This window comes from Gossypium hirsutum, chromosome A02 (genome assembly GCF_007990345.1).
Source record: "Gossypium hirsutum isolate 1008001.06 chromosome A02, Gossypium_hirsutum_v2.1, whole genome shotgun sequence".
NCBI classification, from domain to species: Eukaryota; Viridiplantae; Streptophyta; class Magnoliopsida; order Malvales; family Malvaceae; genus Gossypium; species Gossypium hirsutum.
The window spans coordinates 72942839-72963939 of NC_053425.1; the positions used below are offsets into that span (position 1 = coordinate 72942839).

The 21101-nt window shown below is 35.8% G+C and overlaps 1 protein-coding gene across 1 annotated transcript; it reads left to right on the forward strand.

Moving 5' to 3' along the window:
* The first annotated feature begins 5051 nt into the window (after positions 1-5051).
* LOC107951817 (probable cellulose synthase A catalytic subunit 8 [UDP-forming]) lies at positions 5052-12080 on the forward strand. The gene is given in 14 exon segments (NM_001327591.1): positions 5052-5343; positions 5882-6074; positions 6170-6390; positions 6475-6550; positions 6639-6840; positions 7454-7720; positions 7810-8155; positions 8242-8379; positions 8704-8829; positions 8944-9156; positions 9273-9534; positions 9974-10176; positions 10565-10915; positions 11200-12080. Coding segments are annotated over 14 exon segments (3207 nt in total). The 5' UTR covers positions 5052-5319; the 3' UTR covers positions 11785-12080.
* Positions 12081-21101: the final 9021 nt, after the last annotated feature.

Consider the following 21101-nt stretch of genomic DNA (forward strand, 5'->3'; position numbering starts at 1 on the left):
CACACTACACACCCATGGGAGTGGCCCGTGTGTCACACACGGCCTAGACACATGCCCGTGTGTCCAACTGTATGGACCTTAATAGGCTATTTTCCAAGCCTTTGGTCACCCTTTTCAACACTTATACTTAATATTTATCAAATGCAAATTAAAACATGATTATATTCTTATACATGTTCTTAGTAAAAGTTATTACATAGAAACCTTGTATCATTGGTTTCACACATGCCAAGTTATTTCCTATCTTGTATTTGTGGGTTTCCATGTCACTTTAATACATTCAAGATTGGCTCGTTCTTGTGACTCATTGCCAATTTGAAACAACCGTCATATATGAACATAAACATGCATGGAAATTTTATAGGTCATAGCCTACTGCAAATAAGCTAGTTTCTATGGCTATATACAAAAAGATGGGTACATCTTTACATGCCTTCATTTGGCAAATCAAATGACACATATAAAAAAATACTCAAAAATACCTATACATGTCATTGAACAAAACAAAGTATCTATGTACCAAAGCTGGACTAATTGATAGTGCGTTGACTCTCTAACCGTGTTCCAATCCTTATGAGTCCTTCAGCTCTGAAAAGTAGGGAAAAGAGAGGAGTAAGCATTTACATGCTTAGTAAGCTCGAATAACAGGAAAGTAAACTTACCAAGTAATTAGCATACATCCATAATAGATAAGGAAACCAACAAGTATAAAATAGTTCCCTATCACATGCACTCAACTAATGAGTTAGTCATATAACAAAGCACTATGTAATTTATCTTAGATGAGCTCATCATTCAACATTTCATTTTGTACATGTATTTCATGTTAATCCCGTTGAGTGTCTAGGAAATCTCGATGGAATATCCATTAACCTTCAATTCATAAGGATGATCATTTCAGGTTTGCACTCCCTCGAACCTCACATCTTATGGCAGGATTACCAGTCCAGGCTAAATCCTCTGTATCGTAAACTCATAAGGTGGTGTCAGGATTACTAGTCCAGGCTAAATCCCTTATTGCGACAAACACCTTTAATGAGCTCGGATCTGAATTACCAATCCAGGTTAAATTCAGACCCTGATCGGATTACCCGTCCGGGCTAAATCCATAATGCACATGTATTCTTCAAGAGGCTCAATCATCCAAAGGAACACCCATCCAGGCTAGATCCTTTTCATAATTGAGATCAGCGGATTGCCCGTCCAGGCTAAATCCTTTCTGCAATACATGCAGTATCTCATTACACATGTAAAACATGGTTTATCCATCGAATTCCCCTTTTAACCTTATCCGAGACAATTTTTCAAAACATCATTATTAATAATGTATTTCATCAAATCTTATGTCATTTAATAAATGCAATCACCATTCATTCACAAATCATATAATTAGGCATATTAGGCATTTACTTTAAGTTATTCGAACTTACATGGTATTCGTTTCGGTATTGTATTTCGGTTATTCCAAAACCTTTCGTTTTCCTCGATCGACCTCCAGAATTTGTTCCTCGGGGTCTATAACAACAAAATTGAATCATTAAAATTCCACATTATACGTTTCAAGTCTAAATTCTACCCTCGGTCCAAATGACCGTTTTGTCCCTAACCTTTCACATTTTCACGATTTAGTCCCTAGGCTCGTATAATGAAACACATGCAATTTTTATCTTACCCAAGTCTAGGCAAACATTTTTCTCTCTTATGGAAGCCCACATTTTCCATTATTTTCACATTTCTACCTCATATTTTATAATTTTTGCAAAAAAGTCCCTTTAAGGGTTTTTTTCATGAAAATCACCTAGGAAAAGATGTTTAACACACATCCAATTTTCATATTCCTCCATAATCCATCAAAATACAAGTAACTCATGCATGGGTAAATTTTTAAACATGAACCCTAGCATGAAATATAGGTAGAAATAGAGAGAGCAAGCTACCGGAATTTCAAAAATAAAAAGAACATTAAAAACGGGGCTTGAGAGCACTTACTATTGAGCTTGAAAATGTTGAAAACCCTAGCTATGGTGTCCCTTCAATTTTCAGCAGCCATGGAGAAGAGAATGGCTGATTTTTTCCTTCTTTTTCCCATTTTATTACATTAAAATACCAAATGACTAAAATACCCTTAAGCCTTTTCTTTAAAATTTCATCCATGCAAACCCATTTTTGTCCAAAAACTCAAAAATTGGGAAAATTTATCTCCAAGACCTTCTAATTTATAATCTAAAGCAATTTCATACAAATTGCTTCTAGAATCCAAGTTTTACAATTTATTCAATTTAGTCCCTAATTTCCAATTGGACACCTTACTCAAGGAATTTCTTCAAGAAACTTTAACACATGCATATTCTCATATTCTAGGCCTCATAATAATCATAAAATAAATATTTTGATGTCAGATTAAGGCCCTAATTTATTCGATTAGGCCCTATTTTGGGATGTTACATTAAGGGTTTAAAGAAAAGAAAATTAAAATTAAAGATTTTATTTATCAAAATATTAAGTGGTTATCTAAAGAATAGATTGGAAAAATGAAAATACTTAGTGTGTGATTAACATCTATATACCTATATATTAAATGAGGATCTTTGTAACACCCCATACCCGTACCCTATGCCGAGATAGAATATGAGGTGTTACCTAACTCGGTCACATACAAACACACGTTTTTTAGTCATCAAAATTTAGTCAAGTTTAAAACTTTTCCGATTCTTTATCAATAACTACATAACAAAGGTCTATGAGGTTCCATCCGTCATTTAAAACCATTCAGGAATGATTTGGATCTTCCCACAATCTCTGAAAAATATTACTAGATATAGGGGCACACGCCCGTGTGGGAGGGGCAACACGCCCATCTGACCAATTCGACATGGTCATGCTGTTGGCCCGTGTGGCTCACACGGCCTAGGCAATACAGGGACACGCCCGTGTCCGACACTCGTGTGGAATTAATTCCAAATTCATACCTACAGGAGTTTTCACATGGCCTGGCACACGCCCGTGTCCTTCACATGGCTATGACACGCCTGTGTCCTAGCCCGTGTGCAAAAACCTGGATATTCTATTTTTGACGTTAGCATTTCTTAAGGGTCACACGGCCAAGGCACGCGCCCGTGTGCTAGTTTGAAGTTTAGAGAGAGCAAGTTAGAAAATTAAAACTAAAACTCATCACGAGTTGCGTCACCCGTCCTAGTTTGAAGGCTTGTTTGGAAAGTGAAAGAATTTAGATAAAAATATAGGCTCGAAAAATAAGTTTAGACAAAAAATAAAGTTCTTTTAGAATGAGTTAGGCCTCGGGTAAGATATTTTTTGCCATGACCTGACTCAAATTTGCCTAAAATTTTTTCCTTGCTGTTGTTCAATGTTGTTTTGCTATTATATTATTACTATTTTATTGTTATCGTTTGAATATTGTATAACTCTTATTTTATTATTAATTTTGCTATTATTTTAAAGTCATTTGTTTGCTAAGTTGTAACTTGTAACTATCTTAATGTTATTTAAGTTTAATTTTTTAATATATTTTTAATTTGTTGAGAAACATTTATTTTAAAGTTTTTAGTGTATTTGATGAATTATATTTTTTAAATTTGTGTTTATATATTTAATACGGGTGAGTTGGACTTGGGTTTAACCTTTTTTATTTGTGTCAGACTTAAGAAAAAATTTAGACTTATTTTCGGATTGAATTAGGCCTAGAAAACGAGCCTAAAATTTTGCATCAACACAATCCATATCCAGCCCGAAGTTGATCAGATCTAATAAAAACTATGCCTTTATCTTAACCCGTGGTGATGCTTTTCAAACTATCGACATGAACCAAGACAACTATTTTGAGGAGGCCTTAGAGATGCGCAATCACTTGGAAGAATACAGGCTCTACTCTGGTATACGAAAGCCGACTATCTTAGGAGTCAGGAACAAGTTTCATCACTTTCTTGGTTTATGTCAATTGAAGAAACAATTTTTGTCACTTTAAGATGGTGTGTTTTGACAAATCCTTTGAAAATTCGAATACACTATGGCTATTAAGATGTCTTTGACAGGTTTTGGTTTCTGACTAGAGGTGGCATCAGTAAAAGCTTTCAGAGTTGGGGAGAGGAAGGAGAGAGGCAAGCATTAGGGAGGGAAAATATTTTTTATTTTTAATATTAATATACATATTTTTTAATTAATATTAATATAAATTATAAAATAAAAAAATTGTTGATGTGGCATAATATAATTACTCAATTAATTTCTTTTAATAATGTTAAGATTTAAGTAACAATAAAATAATTTAAGTACCACTTTTAATATAAAAATTAAGATACCATGTTATAAAAAAATGTATAATTTAGAGTACAATTTATCAATTACAAGTCTCTTTAAGTGGATAGCACATTTATCTGTGATGAATATAAAAATAACCATGAAGATAAAATTAAATATTGTAAATGAAAAAAAAAACCTGAACACACCTAATAAAAATAAATGCTCATCCAGAAAAGCCTAAGTCCAAAAAAAAAATTATCTCCTCTTCTAACTTATATTACACTACATCGTCAGCTTTCTAAGGTATGTCTTCCTGCCGCTTTTTCTTTATTAGGAAACATACAATTAATTATTTCTTATTAAAATAATTTTTTTTTCACTACAATCACCAAAAGAAATCTAAAATATATTGAGATTTAAAACCTCTATAATGTATATTTACTTTTTAAATTTATTAAATATTAACTATATAATAATATTTTAATAAATGATATCATCTCAATCAAATAAATTATACTAACACAGATAGATACATATTTAAATAAAAACCTTATTCTTACTTAGAATTAGAACTATAAATTGTATGAGTTAAAATTTGATAAATCTCAAGATATAGCAGTGAATTCTGAATTATAGCAAAAGTTAATGTTAAGTGGGGGGATATGTGACCTTAACAAATTTACGTTTCTTTCACTCTCTAGTGTCGGTGTGATCTATACCCCCATTTGCCTTTTTCTTTTTTTCTTTCCCTGCCAGCTTCTTCTTATAGGACGAGGTAGAGGGGCGTTACAGCTCCCATTTGTATCACATTTTTTTAAAGAAATTTTGAATTTGGGTTGAATTTAATTTCATTGAAGATTGGGTCTGCTGGGATAGAGCGGTGTTCCAGACCCCAATGTATCACATTTCTTTTTAATTTTATTTTATTTTGTTTTATTTTGGATGGAGTTTGATTTCATTGAAGATTTAGTCTTTTTGGGGGTAATTTCTTGATCTGGGGGCTGCATTTGAATTGCAATTTTAGTAGGCATTGGCATTGGCATTGGTCCTGTTAGAGACCAAATGGATGCAACAGCAGATTCAGTGGTCAGTGCCTTTCTGTTTGATTTGGCTATATCGTTCGCCTCTATCCTTTTTATGTTATTTCTGTATCCAAAGTTTGATCTTTGTTTGACTCGTTTGGATCTCTAGAGTTGGGCTGCAAATAAATCTTCCTTTTGAATTCTTATTTTTGTTTTTTATTTTTTTTTTCCATTGTTAAGAATCTGCCTTTACTTGCTAGTTAACTTAAAGATCTAAACAGGGTGCTGCTTGTTTGAGTTCTATTACATTTTTCTGGATTTGGTTTAGATTATTTGTTTTGTTAGGTTCTGGAATCTGGGTCCTGTTTTAAGCTTCATTATACTTGTTTGATTCATTGTTATACAATGCCCATTTATTAGTAGAATTTAATTAATAATGTGATTATATGTTCCCAAATTCCATTAAAGTAGAAGTGCCCCACTTTTCTTTCATAATTTCTAAATCTGGGACTTCTTTGCTTTATTTGGGAATGATTATCTATAAATATATTTTATTTTTTTCCCAGAGGAAAAAAACTGAATTTTAGTTTCATTGCTTTAAGGCGAAATCTGGTAAAATTGGAGGACAAGTTTGCCAGATCTGCAGTGATAATGTTGGCTCAAATGCTGATGGTGAATCCTTTGTTGCTTGCCATATTTGTGCATTTCCTGTTTGCCGTCCATGTTATGAATACGAGCGAAAAGATGGTACCCAGTCTTGTCCTCAATGCAAGACCAAGTACAAGAGGCATAAAGGTTAAGTCATCATAACTTTAATCTGTCTTATGCTATTCTTCCACTAGTGCCAAATATTCAAGAGTGATGTTTATTTTATTCTTCTTTGTCTTTAGGAAGCCCTGCTATTGGTGGGGAAGAAGTGGAAGATGCTGTTGCCAATAATGTAGCAAATAATTCAAATCAAACATCACGTACCCAAGGTGAGGGGTATAAGAAGGCAGAGCGAACACTGAGTTGGGATACGAATTATAGCCGAGTGTCAGACATGGCACCCCCCATCTACGACAAAGAAGTTCCTCTTAATCATATTCCTTTTCTCACCAATGGCAGCTCGGTAGGTTGAGGAATATTTTCTTGCTTCTCTTGTTTTTCAGAGTTCTGAGAGTACAATTAACGAGAACTTTTTTTCTGGTTCTAGGTTTCTGGGGAGCTGTCTGCTGCATCTCCTTCAAGAACCTCAATGGCCTCTCCTGAAAGTGGGATCAGGGGAAAGGGTATGGAGTGAATCCATCATGTGGAAGACATCAATTTTGGTTTAGCTGTTGGATGCTACAATGAAGTGATACTATTTTTTTTCCGCAGGTAATATTAGGTTGGTTGATCCAGCAAGAGAGTTTGGGTCATTAGGGTTTGGCAATGTAGCCTGGAAGGAGAGGATTGATGGTTGGAAGATAAAGCCAGAGAAGAATGCAGTTCTGATGAGTGTTAGTAATGCCCCTTCTGAAGGCAGGGGAGGTGGGGATTTTGATGCCAGCACTGATGTAGTTATGGATGACTCTATACTGTAAGCATCTCACTTGATTCACTATTATGTATTCCTGTTCATTCAATGTGAGCATATCTCTATCAGCTGCAGAGCATTATTCGACCCTTTTATTTCATCCCAACTTACAATTTCTTTTCTCTCTATTTCTGGCTTTTGTTCTCCAGTTCTTTCTCCTCTCTGGATGTTGATGCATTAATGAACTTCTTTCTTCTAATTGACTAAAATAGAAACAAGAAAGTAATACACAGGATATAATTCAGCTTGATAAATAGATGCTATCTAAAATATTCTTTAAAAGTAATTGATTTTTCGATTATGTTCTCCATTAGGGTGAACTGTATATGTGTATACAAATATTACATTATGCAGTATCGTACACAGTATAATAGTCTTACACAAAGAAATAGACATTATAACTGATTCTATAATGGAAGCACTTCCAGGCTTTGTGCTATCATGGTAATCTCTGTATATTTTGAGTAGTTTCCAGTTTCAGCTGAGTTTTTCTCGAGATTCTGATTTGTCCTTTAGCTTGCTTTCATATATTAGATAATAATAGTTGATATATGTATATATATATATTATATACTGTTTCTTGTTAATCCTCTCTCTCTATATTTCTGTAATGCAGAAATGATGAAGCCCGCCAGCCTCTATCGAGGAAAGTCTCAATTCCTTCCTCTAGAATTAACCCTTATAGGATGGTCATTGTCCTGCGGCTTGTTATTCTCAGCATTTTCCTGCATTATCGTATAACAAATCCAGTTCCCAATGCCTATGCGTTGTGGTTGATATCTGTGATTTGTGAGATATGGTTTGCAGTATCATGGATATTGGATCAGTTCCCTAAATGGCTTCCTGTGAACCGTGAAACATATCTTGACAGGCTGGCCTTGAGGTAGTTACTCCACTTCTGAGGTCTTGGACAATGCAAAACTGTTTGAAGTCCTAATGAATTTTGATTCCCAATTTCTGGATAATTCACAGATATGACCGAGAAGGAGAACCATCCCAGTTGGCTGCTGTTGACATTTTTGTCAGTACTGTTGATCCTTTAAAGGAACCGCCACTTGTCACAGCCAATACCGTTCTATCCATACTTGCAGTTGACTACCCAGTCGATAAAGTTTCATGCTATGTTTCAGATGATGGAGCTGCTATGTTAACATTTGAAGCTCTATCTGAAACGTCAGAGTTTGCCAGAAAATGGGTTCCTTTCTGCAAGAAATACAGCATTGAACCACGAGCTCCAGAATGGTACTTTGCCCTAAAGATCGATTACCTAAAAGATAAGGTTCAACCTGATTTTGTCAAGGAACGGAGAGCTATGAAGGTAGAAAGTTCTACTTTCATTTAATGCTGGTGATACATTAATAGGTATTTACATTGTTTTACACAACAATTATACTTTTGATGCAGAGAGAATATGAAGAGTTTAAAGTTCGCATTAATGGACTTGTTGCTAAAGCACAAAAAGTTCCTGATGAAGGATGGATCATGCAAGATGGCACTCCTTGGCCAGGAAATAACACAAGGGATCATCCAGGAATGATCCAGGTTTGTTCAATTAGAATTGGAAGGGCTTTCTAAATGATTGGTTCAGATTCTTAATGTATAGCAATTAGTTTTCAGATGCAAGAATTTTCTTTTGAGCTATGAAGATGTTGAGCATATCTGAATGCATGTCTTATATGCTAAATATTCGGATCAGACAATTCTGAAAGCCAAGTTATTGTTGCTCTATTTTTATTATTACAAATATCTCTGCATTTTTAGAATTATTCTCCTTGTGTGTATATTATGATTTTCATGATACCAAGAAGATGGTATTGGCTTCCCTTCCTGCTTTGAAGCTCATGTCTTTTTCTTCACAATTGGCAGGTTTTCTTAGGTCATAGTGGAGGACTCGATTCTGATGGTAATGAGCTTCCACAATTAGTTTACGTGTCTCGTGAGAAACGTCCTGGATTTCAGCATCACAAAAAGGCTGGTGCTATGAATGCACTTGTAAGTAGTCAGTAACTTTTTTTATTTTTTTGGCAAAATAAGTCAGTAATTTAGTCTTAGAGATTCTTGTTTTTAGGCATATATGCAGCTTAAGAATCTGTTTATCAATATCAGGTGCGCGTTTCGGCAGTTCTCACCAATGGACCATTCTTGTTGAATCTTGATTGTGATCATTACATAAACAACAGCAAGGCATTGAGAGAAGCTATGTGTTTCTTGATGGATCCCAATCTTGGAAAGTCAGTTTGTTACGTTCAGTTTCCCCAAAGATTTGATGGAATAGATAAAAATGATCGTTATGCCAACCGTAACACTGTTTTCTTCGATGTAAGCTCCTTTGACCAGCTATTCCATGAACTTGTTGCATCCCAACTTATCATCCTTAGTCACATAATTGTTAATTTAATGTTCCTCTTTTCTTTTAATTTTAAATGAATTCTTAGATAAATTTAAGAGGCTTGGATGGAATTCAAGGCCCTGTCTATGTGGGTACGGGGTGTGTCTTCAACAGAACAGCTCTGTATGGTTATGAACCTCCTCTCAAGCCCAAGCATAAAAAACGAGGGCTGTTTTCTTCATGCTTTAGTGGATCGCAAAAGAAGAGTTCCAAGTCAAGTAAAAAGGACTCTAGCAATAAGAAATCAGGAAAGCATGTGAATTCAACTGTGCCAATATATAATCTAGAAGATATAGAAGGGGTAGAAGGTATGATTTTCTATCTTCGCTGTTCGTTTTCAACAGTCACTCTACTTGTTTAGAATGAATATATATATATACACATATATATTTGTTCTTAGCTGTGTTCTGTTTTCTGTGATTCAAACCCTTATTTTGGAAGTTTGCATTGTGGAGTTGTTCGGCATTATTTTCTCATTAAGGGTTATATTATCCCACCCTATATACTTTGTGCTTAAGCAGAAATATGCTAACTATTTCTGTTCAGTATTCTACAAATTGCATGAAATATTTGGTTAATGTCTGTTAGTACTGCCCGATGTGTTTCTTATGTTGACTTTTGTCCATGCTAGTGTTGGTTTTACTTTTGAGTTTTGATCATAAATAATGCAACTATGGTGTATTGGTTTTACTTATGAAGCACAAATTTTGAAGTTGTGATATTGAATTATTTGCATTTTGTTTGTAGGTGCTGGATTCGATGATGAGAACTCACATCTTATGTCACAGATGACCCTAGAAAAAAGGTTCGGTCAATCAGCAGTTTTTGTTTCTTCAACACTTATGGAAAATGGTGGTGTTCCGCAGTCTGCAACTCCAGAATCCCTCCTTAAAGAAGCTATTCATGTCATTAGCTGTGGATATGAGGACAAAACTGATTGGGGAAGCGAGGTGTGTAGCCCCTTTTCACTTTTCACCTCTTTTTAGTTTCCCTTTTTCTGTTTGAGAACATAGACATTTAGCTGGTAGCTGTGATGTGACAAATCAGAAATGGACCGGACCTTTCAACAATGAGATAAAACTTATAAGAAATTATTTTTTGAGCATAAGGATACGGTTTTGAAGGAGAAAATCATTCATTTGCATTCTGCTTTCTTTCTTGAAAGTAACTTAGTAAATAAATCTTTTGGAGGATAGGAAGCTAGTATTCCCTCTTATTTTCTTTCTTTGTTTTAGGCTTTAAGGTGAATCAATGATAGATGGAGCAGTTTTCTTGAATTATTGACACAGTTTGGTCAATTTTGTTCCATCTTATAGGCTTTAAATTTATGTTTTGCAGATAGGATGGATCTATGGTTCAGTTACAGAAGATATTCTTACAGGATTTAAGATGCATGCTCGTGGCTGGAGATCAATCTATTGCATGCCACTGCGCCCTGCCTTTAAAGGATCTGCTCCGATTAACCTTTCAGATCGTTTGAATCAAGTGCTTCGATGGGCTTTAGGTTCAGTTGAAATTCTATTCAGTCGCCATTGCCCGATATGGTATGGGTATAGTGGAAGGTTGAAATGGCTTGAGAGGTTTGCTTATGTTAACACCACAATATACCCGATTACAGCCATTCCCCTTCTAGCCTACTGCACATTGCCTGCAGTCTGTCTGCTGACTGGAAAATTTATTATTCCACAGGTAAGTACAATGCCAATTTCAGCCTCATGGAAAAAAAATTTGATTGCTTGGTCAGTGCTGACACTAACCTATCACTTACCACTTTATAAACTCTAATTTGCCATATGATGTGTCATTTTGCTAGGACACTGTTTAGAAGAACTTATTAAGAGACATCACAAAATTTCCAATTGTTGTCACCGAAGTTTATGAATAATTAATAGCTTTTCAAACTAAGAAATTATAATTGATGTTTTGACTGGAAACCAGGTGGAGATTAATTTCTGAGTTGTCCTATATTGCAGATCAGTAACATTGCAAGTATCTGGTTCATATCTCTCTTTCTTTCCATCTTTGCCACTGGTATATTGGAGATGAGGTGGAGTGGGGTAGGGATCGATGAATGGTGGAGAAATGAACAGTTTTGGGTTATTGGAGGTGTATCCGCCCACCTGTTTGCTGTGTTCCAGGGTCTTCTAAAAGTCCTTGCTGGCATTGATACCAATTTTACTGTCACTTCAAAAGCATCTGATGAAGATGGGGATTTCGCAGAACTCTATATGTTCAAGTGGACTACCCTACTCATTCCTCCAACTACTCTCCTCATAATTAATCTCGTCGGAGTGGTTGCTGGAGTTTCCTATGCTATCAACAGCGGTTATCAATCTTGGGGCCCTCTCTTTGGAAAACTGTTCTTTGCATTTTGGGTGATCATTCATTTGTATCCATTCCTTAAGGGTCTAATGGGACGGCAAAATCGAATGCCAACCATTGTTGTTGTGTGGGCTATTCTCCTTGCATCCATCTTCTCACTTTTATGGGTTCGGATTGATCCGTTTACTACCAAGGTGACTGGACCGGATGTCGAACAGTGTGGAATAAACTGCTAAAAGGAACATGTAGATCACAGAATTGTTTCCAGGTATAGTTTAAATACCAAGAGGAGGAAGGTAATTGTTATAAGCATATTTTTTATGCATGAATTGGGGGATCTTTACTCTTGCAGGGAAAAGGGAAAAAGAAAACTATGGGTTCTAAGTTGAACCCATTAATTATTTTATTGAGTTCATTATTTTTGAATAGTTCGCCTTTCTTTGGCCATTTTTTTTTAGTTTATATTATACAATGATTGGTTATTGTAGTTGAGGCCGTCAATTTTCAAATATGAAGACGAAAATGGATGTTTCGTTCTTTTTATCAGTTGCCTTCTCACCCCATTTTTTATTGAATGACATTTGAGGCTTAAAATTTTGGATTTCTTATCTTTAAAACAATAATAAAAGGATTTTTAAATTAGTTTAGGCTATTAAACAAGTCTAGAAAAATTTTCCTCCAAGAGTTATGTAATATTGGCAGTAGAAATCACGTTGCATGTTATGAAGATTGTATCCCCATATCAAATTAAATAATTTTTTTGTTGGATTATTTTTATAAGTATAAATATGTTAACTCAAACAATAACTAATTTTTTAGATAGACATCCATTTGACATGGGTGCAAATCGTGTTACTCCTCTCTCTTGCCTTTAATAATGTATAAAAAAAATTGTATATAACTTCTATAAAGGTTCTTTTGATGGAGAACAAGTGAACGAAATGTATTGGGAGAAAGTGGGGAGGAAGATTAGAGCATATTCAAACTTAACAAAGAAGTTAAAAGAGAATTTTAAAGAGAGCTTTGAGAGCTAGAATTCAAATGTGCCAAAAGATTTTTCATCGGTTATGAAAAGCTCCTATTTACATTGTTTCAAGAATAGGAGTTACAAAGTTGATAATTAATGAGAATAATGATAGATATTTTTCATTTACAATTGTATTAATGATTAAGAAGGGGCAGTGAAAGGCGTTGTTGGTGATGGTGAAGAGTGAAGAAGAATTTACTATGTTTTTGAAAGGAGGGAAAATTACTCAGCGTTATAAGAAAAAGTTAAGAGAAGAATTCTTAACTACTTCCATATCTGATCCACCAAACCAAGCTCTTTGGAATATCCCAAAAGCCAAGATAGCCTAAGAACTCTACCATATTCTGATGTTACTTCCACTTCTATTTTGGTGAAACAGTGCCATATGAAACGTCTTTTGCAGAACATCTTTTAAAACACAACATAATGGTTGATCTTGATTGAGAGTTGTTCCTGAATAATGATTACTTTGACTTGTTCCAAACATGAGTTGTTCTCAATATAGTTGTTTTTAATGTAGAGGTTGTTTCGAATACGAGTTGTTTTATGGTAATATTTTACTTGGTAAAGCTTGTTCTAAATAATGACTCTTATTGTACAAAATATAAGTTGTTCCAAACAATAGTTGTTCCAAACATAGTTATTCTTGAAACATCGCTATTCTAAACAAGAGTTATTTCAAACTTTAGTTGTTCTCGACAGGAGTTGTTCTGAAATAACAATTACACTAGATCACAATGTTCTAACTAAAGCCCTATTTTGAATATAACTATTCTGGAGATAACTATTCATGAACAACAATTGTTTTAAACAACTATTATAAAAAAGAGTGGTTGCTCTAGATGAGATACACTTGGCAGCACAATTTCTAGAAATATAATATTTTTTTATCTTAAGGAAAAGATAAAAATGCTAATAGCCAAAACTGAGTATCTACATTTTGCCCAATGAATGAGAATTCTTAGTAAAAATTCTCATGCAAGATGAGTGTAGTATTCATGTTGTGTAGGAAAAAAAAATGAATTTCTCACTTTGTTGCCCATTGCATGAACTTTTGTTTTGATGAGAGAAGAGAAAAAAAAATTCATGCATAAAAAGAAGTGTGTCAAGGAAAAACATACCGAAAAGCATGAGAATATTTTCTCTTTAGAAAAAAATGAGAATAACGTGCTATAACGTTTTTCTAAAAAAATTTATAATAATAAGCTACATATAAAAAATAAAATAGCATGCAAGAGGTGTTTTGAAGAAGCTGAGATGAACAAGTTATAATGTTTCCTTAAAAAAGTGAGAATAGCCTTGTAACATCCCAGACATTTTTTGAGAAATTAAATTAAATTAACATGTCCTAGCAGGCTTTGAGCCGGTGAATAATTATATCGGGTACTCCGTACTGATAGCTTGAGGTCAAGCATGCGTTTCAGACTCTCTAAGCCAGAGTTGTCGATTAAAGTCTTAGAGTTGACATGTTTAGATATTTCTCTTCCGCGTATCCGAAATGATTTATTATTGTTCTTTGGGTCAATTGATTGTTTATGTATCATATCACAATTTAATAATACGGTGAATTGATGGTGTGAATGTTACAAGTTGAATTGTCTCGGTTGACTGAGATAGGTGAATTATGATCATTGATCTAACATTATGTTCTTGTATTATTATTTTTTTGAACAAAAAATGACCATAAGGGTCAAATCATTTATTAAGTAACATCACTAATTACAGCATTATGGATATCCAACGGGTAATCCATATAAAAAACCAAGTTTTAGCCTCATTGCACATTTTCGTATTAATTAAGTCAACAGTTACATTACAAGACCGACTGGACCAAATTAAATCAACTGATTTGAAATTATCAAAAGCTTCTTTGCATGCTTTAATTCGCGCGCTAATGATTGTGACATCTGTATTATGGTTCCTTAGCTTGTTAACAAGGCTAGCTGTAACACCCCGTACCCGAGACCGTTTCCAGAGTCGAACACGAGGTGCTAACCGACTTAATTCATATACTTTCACAGTCCATTTTAAAAATTTCTAGGCAGTTGGCTAACTGCGTCACTGTCACCTTAAAAATCATATCTTGAGTTCCAAAACTCGAAAATCAGTTTCGTAATTTTTTCTGAAACTAGACTCATATGTCCATCTACAGATTTTTTTTCTAGAATTTTTGGTCGGGACAATTAGTACAGTTTATTAGTTAAAGTCTCCCCTGTTACAGGGTGCGACTACACTGACCTTCATGCATTACGACTTGGATATCTCCCTGTACAGGGCTTCAACACTGATGCTGTTTGTTTCTATAGAAACTAGACTCAAAAAGGAATTTATACATATATGTCATGACTTCTAAATGTCTCTGGTTAATTTATAATGAATTTCCAAAGTCAGATCAGGGAATCTAGAAACCGTTCTGGCCCTGTCTCACGAAAACTTTAACATCTCATAATATACTGTTCATATGAACGTTTCGTTACTTTCCTATGAAAATAGATTCATCAAGGTTCGATTAAATAATTTATTCACTATTTAATTCCATTCCTACTATTTTTAGTGATTTTTCACATCCACATCACTGCTGCTGCTAGCATCTATTTTTAAGGTAAACTTTACTTATTCCATGATCCTCCATGGATCAACTAGAGTTTGTCATACATATACCAAAAGTGATCATGGATAACCATTCCCATGGCTAACCGTTACCAACATTTCCATACCTCTCGACGGACAACATACAAAACGATTATAATGCTATGATCAAAGTATATTTAAGCCATTTTCGCATGGCTATCCAAATTTACACAAAACCGAAGGGTACGTGACTAATAACAAAAAGGGTAGTCCTATACATGCCATTTCAAAGTTCAACCAAAAGTATACCAAAAGGAGCTTTGATAGTGTGGGCGACTTCGACTTCAAAATTCCCGAGTCCGATAGCTGACAAACCAAAATCTATAAAACAGAGAATCAAAGAAACGGAGTAAGCATTAAATGCTTAGTAAGTTTTGAGCAAAGAATTTAAGCACAACTGAAGTATAGCATTCATATAACTAAACGGATAATTCCATATATACATATTCTCAAATCATTCCTACTTCACATTCCAACCCCTATATTCATACATAAGGGATTATCTTAGCCAAATACCGGAAGCTCATTACTCGACTAAGCGAATATTATTCGAAGGGAATCAACTATTCCAATGCACATACGAAACATACCTCATTGTTGGGATTTTACAAGCGTATTAACTGAAATTTTTACAGCAAGATCGCTCATTCCCGAATCACATACCTTCGGAATTTAACCGGATATAGCTACTCGCTCAAATGCCTTCGGGACATAGCCCGGTTATTGTAACTCACACAAATGCCTTTAGGACTTAACCCGGATTTAGTAACTCGCTCCAATGCCTTCGGGCTTAGCCCGGAATTAGTAACTCGCACAAATGCCTTCGGATCTTAGTCCGGATATAGTCACTTAGCACAAAAGCCTTCGGGACTTAGCCCGGATATCATTCGAATAACCAAGCACATATATCAATAAATCATGACACATCCGTATTTCATTTTCATTACCAAAGCTCAAACACAAGACACTTGTCACACTTGCAATTTTGGCTCAATAGCCACATACAAAGAGCATGATTTTGATTTGCTTAAAACATGATCTAATCAAATCATAATCTAAGTTCTATTACTAAAAAACTTACCTCGAATGTCGTCGAACGATTTCGATGGCTATTCGACCACTTTTTCCTTCCCTTTATCGGATCTAGTTCCCCTTTGCTCTTGAGCTTAATTTAACAAATAAATTGATTTAATCATTTGAGCATCGAAAAGAGGAACTCAAGGTACTTAGCCCATATATATTCATTAGACATTAAAGTCACATACATATGAAATCATGAATCAACTCGACATATTATCCCACACTTCCTTTTAGCCGATTGTCTAAGCCAAGATAAAAGCATCAATATGCTTGCCTCTAACCGAATACATGCAACGCCAATCCATCTCATGTGGCCGAATATGCATGTCTACGCTGAGGCCAATTATATACTTAGTACCACATATAAATGGCATACATTTTACTAACTAATGCATTACATATTATAACTCAATACGCATCCATCATTTACTCCATAACTAAAACACCACCATATATAAACATATACCTTGAGATGATATATATATATCATACCAATACATCATGTGCAAATATATATATATATGCAAGAGCCGAATCACAAGGCTGATTATAACCATCTCATATATTTTTATCCCATACCCGAATGCACAAGTACATTATAATAGCTTCCAACTTAATTCATCATAAATTTTCTTTTTTTTTCATGGCCGAATGCTCCTTCTACACCATTTACCTTCACAAAGCATGAATTTCATCATCCAACTTACAAGCTTACAATCTCATGAAGTTTAACCTCATAGTACCTATCAAACTCTCACTCATTAGCTTCTATCATAAACCTCCAACAACACCAAATAAACATATACTTCGTGGGTCTATGGTAGAACCAAGAAAGGAACTCATAAATATCAAGATGTAAGCAAACTACCATTATTTATCTAAGTTTAGCATGAAACACAACCATCACCCTTATTAATCTTTTATAGCCGAAAACCATACTCACCCCCAAAATCAAAATTTCAACATGGTTTACAAAAATCACTTGATAACTCACTCAATATCAACTAAAATTTCAAGAGCTAGTACAAACTTCCTTACCTTAATAGTGACCTAAGATGACCGATTGCTTCACTCCCTTCTTCTTACTTTCAATTCGGCCAAGAAGAACCAAAGAACACAACTTGTTTTTTTTTTCTTCCTTAGAACATTCGGCCAAGAGAAATGAAAAAAGATGGACACTTTTTTTTGTTTTCTTTCTTACATTCACGGCAATGGGGAGGGGAAGAAACAATCACACACATTCTTTCCTTTTTCCATTTCTTTATTACCCATACTCCTTATTTTATTGTTCCTAACATACATCACTAACATAACATGTTTGTGACATGTTTCCACTCATAGCATGGCCGGCCACTAGCTCAAATATTAGGCAATTTGACATGCAAACCCACCATTTCTATAACATGCATTAATAGGCCACTTTACATTTGCCTAGCACATTTCTAAATTTTCTCACATAAGTCCTATTTACTAAAATTCACTTACAATTAACAAAATTTAAACATGAAATTTTCACACATGCATAAGTACATATAATGAGCATCAACTAGGACGGTTAATTATTTTTTTATGACTCGATTTAGTGGTCCCGAAACCACTTTCCGACTAGGGTCAATTCAGGGCTGTCACAACTTTCCCCCACTTAAGAGATTTTCGTCCCCGAAAATCTTACCGGTAATTAGGTTTGGGTATCGTTCTTTCATAGAGTTCTCAGGTTCCCAAGTAGCTTCTTCCATTCCGTGTTTGAGCCATAACACTTTCACTAACGGAACCCTTTTGTTTCGCAACTCTTTCACTTCACGAGCTAGGATACGAATCGGTTCTTCTTCATAAGTCATATCAGCTTGAATTTCGACCTCGGAGGGGTTTATTACGTGTGAAGGATCGGATCTGTAACGTCGAAGCATTGAAACATAAAAAACGTTGTGGATCCTTTCGAGTTCAGGGGGTAAAACCAACCTATATGCAACTGGGCCAACTCGTTCGGAGATCTCATACGGCCCAATGAATCTCGGACTCAATTTGCCCTTACGGCCAAATCTGAGTATCTTTTTCCAAGGCGACACCTTAAGAAACATTTTGTCTCCCACCTGATACTCAATATCTCTTCGTTTTAAATTCGCGTACGACTTCTGACGATCTGATGCTGCCTTCAGACTCTCACGAATTATGCTTACTTTCTGTTCAGCATCTTTAATCAAATCCACCCCGAAAATTTTACTTTCACCGAGCTCGGTCCAAAACAATGGCGTACGGCATTTTCGACCGTACAAAGCCTCGTAAGGTGCCATCTTAATACTTGACTGAAAACTATTGTTGTAAGCGAATTCAATCAAAGGTAAATACCGTTCCCATGAACCACTAAACTCAAGGATGCAACATCTCAACATATCCTCGAGTATTTGAATTATCCGCTCGGATTGACCATCGGTTTGGGGGTGAAAAGCGGTGCTAAAATGCAACTTGGTGCCCAAAGTTTCTTGCAATTTCTTCCAAAATCGTGAGGTGAATCTCGGATCTCTATCCGACACAATAGAAATCGATACCCCATGTAATCTCACAATCTGAGAAACATACAATTCAGCTAGTTTATCCAATGAAAAATCCGTACGTACGGGGATAAAATGAGCTGACTTAGTTAGTCTATCGACAACAACCCAAATCGTATCCTTCTTACTTGCCGACACTGGCAACCCGGATACAAAATCCATCGTGACTCGATCCCATTTCCATTCAGGTATCATGATCGGCTGAAGTAAACTCGTAGGCACTTGATGTTCCGCCTTCACTTGCTGACATATTAAACACTTCGAAACAAAATCAGAAATGTCTCGTTTCATACCATGCCACCAAAACTGACGTCTCAGATCGTTGTACATTTTCGTACTCCCCAGGTGATTTGACATTCGGCTACAATGAGCTTCGTTCAGAATCATCGAAATGAGTTCTGAATTTCTTGGAACACACAAACGACTTCTGAACCTCAAACAATTGTCATCATCAATTTGAAATTCTGATTCCATATTCGGAGTACATTCAGCCCGCTTTGCAACCAAATCATCATCGACTTTCTGAGCTTCACGAATTTGTTGAATCAACAATGGTTTGGCCTTTAATTCTGCCACTAACACAATGTCGGATAGAACAGACAAGTGTACATTCATCGCTCGTAAAGCAAACAGTGATTTCCGGCTTAAGGCGTCCGCAACCACATTAGCTTTTCCCGGGTGATAATCAATGACAAGCTCGTAATCTTTCAACAACTCAAGCCAACGCCTTTGTCGCAGATTCAAGTCTTTTTGAGTCATCAAATATTTGAGACTTTTGTGATCCGAATATACATGGCACTTCTCACCAAATAAATAATGTCGCCATATTTTCAAAGCGAATACGATGGCAGCTAGTTCGAGATCATGGGTCGGGTAATTTTTCTCGTGTGGCTTCAATTGTCTCGACGCATAGGCCACAACTCGACCTTCTTGCATCAATACGCAACCTAACCCAAGTAGGGATGCATCGCTATAAATGACAAACTCTTTGCCTAATTCGGGCTGCACTAGTACTGGAGCTTCCGTCAAGTGAGTTTTCAATTGTTCGAAACTTTTCTGACACTTTTCTGTCCATTCAAAATTAACATCCTTCTGAAGTAGTTTCGTCATTGTGTGGCTATCATCGAGAAACCTTTCACAAACCGTCGGTAGTAACCGGCAAGTCCCAAAAAGCTCCGAACCTCAGTAATATTTCTCGGTGGCTTCCAGTTAAGTATGGCTGAAATTTTGCTCGGGTCAACTCGAATACCCGATGCGGATACCACATGACCCAAGAAGCTAACCTCTCTTAACCAGAACTCACACTTACTGAACTTAGCATATAACTGCTTATCCCGTAAAATTTGCAACACTAATCCCAGATGTTCAGCATGATCGGTTTCATTTCTCGAATAAACCAAAATATCATCGATAAACACGACTACAAATCGATCCAAATACGGTCTGAAGATCCGATTCATCAAATCCATAAATACCGCAGGGGCATTAGTGAGCCCAAACGGCATCACTAAGAACTCATAGTGACCGTATCTCGTTTTGAAAGCAGTTTTGGGTATATCCGAATCTTGAATTCGCAACTGGTAATAACCCGATCTCAAATCTATCTTTGAAAACACTGAGGCTCCCTTTAGTTGATCAAACAAATCGTCAATACGTGGCATCGGATATTTATTCTTTATTGTCACCTTATTCAGCTGACGATAGTCGATGCACAACCTCATGGTTCCGTCCTTCTTTTTCACAAACAATACAGGTGCACCCTAAGGTGAGAAACTTGGTCGAGCGAAACCTCTATCCGTCAATTCTTGCAACTGAGCTTTCAACTCTTTTAGCTCGGTTGGTGCCATACGATACGGAGCTATCGAAATCGACGTAGTCCTAGGTACAAGCTCAATACCAAACTCTACCTCCCAAACAGGTGGTAAACCCGATAATTCTTCGGGAAAAACATCCGGGTATTCACAAACCACCGGCACAGATTCGGGTTTCATTTTTAACTCTTTGTCATCAAGTACATACGCAAGGTATGCTTCGCACCCCTTTCTTACATATTTCTAGGCCAACATTGATAATATTACAGCTGGCAACCCCTTTAAGTCCGTAGACTCAACTCAGATTATCTCGTTATTTTCGCACCTCAGATCAATAGTCTTGCTCTTGCAATTCACAACCGCATCATGCACGGTCAACCAATCCAAACCAAGAATTACATCAAATTCATCAAACGGCAAAAGCATCAAGTTCGCCGGAAAACAGGAACCTCGAA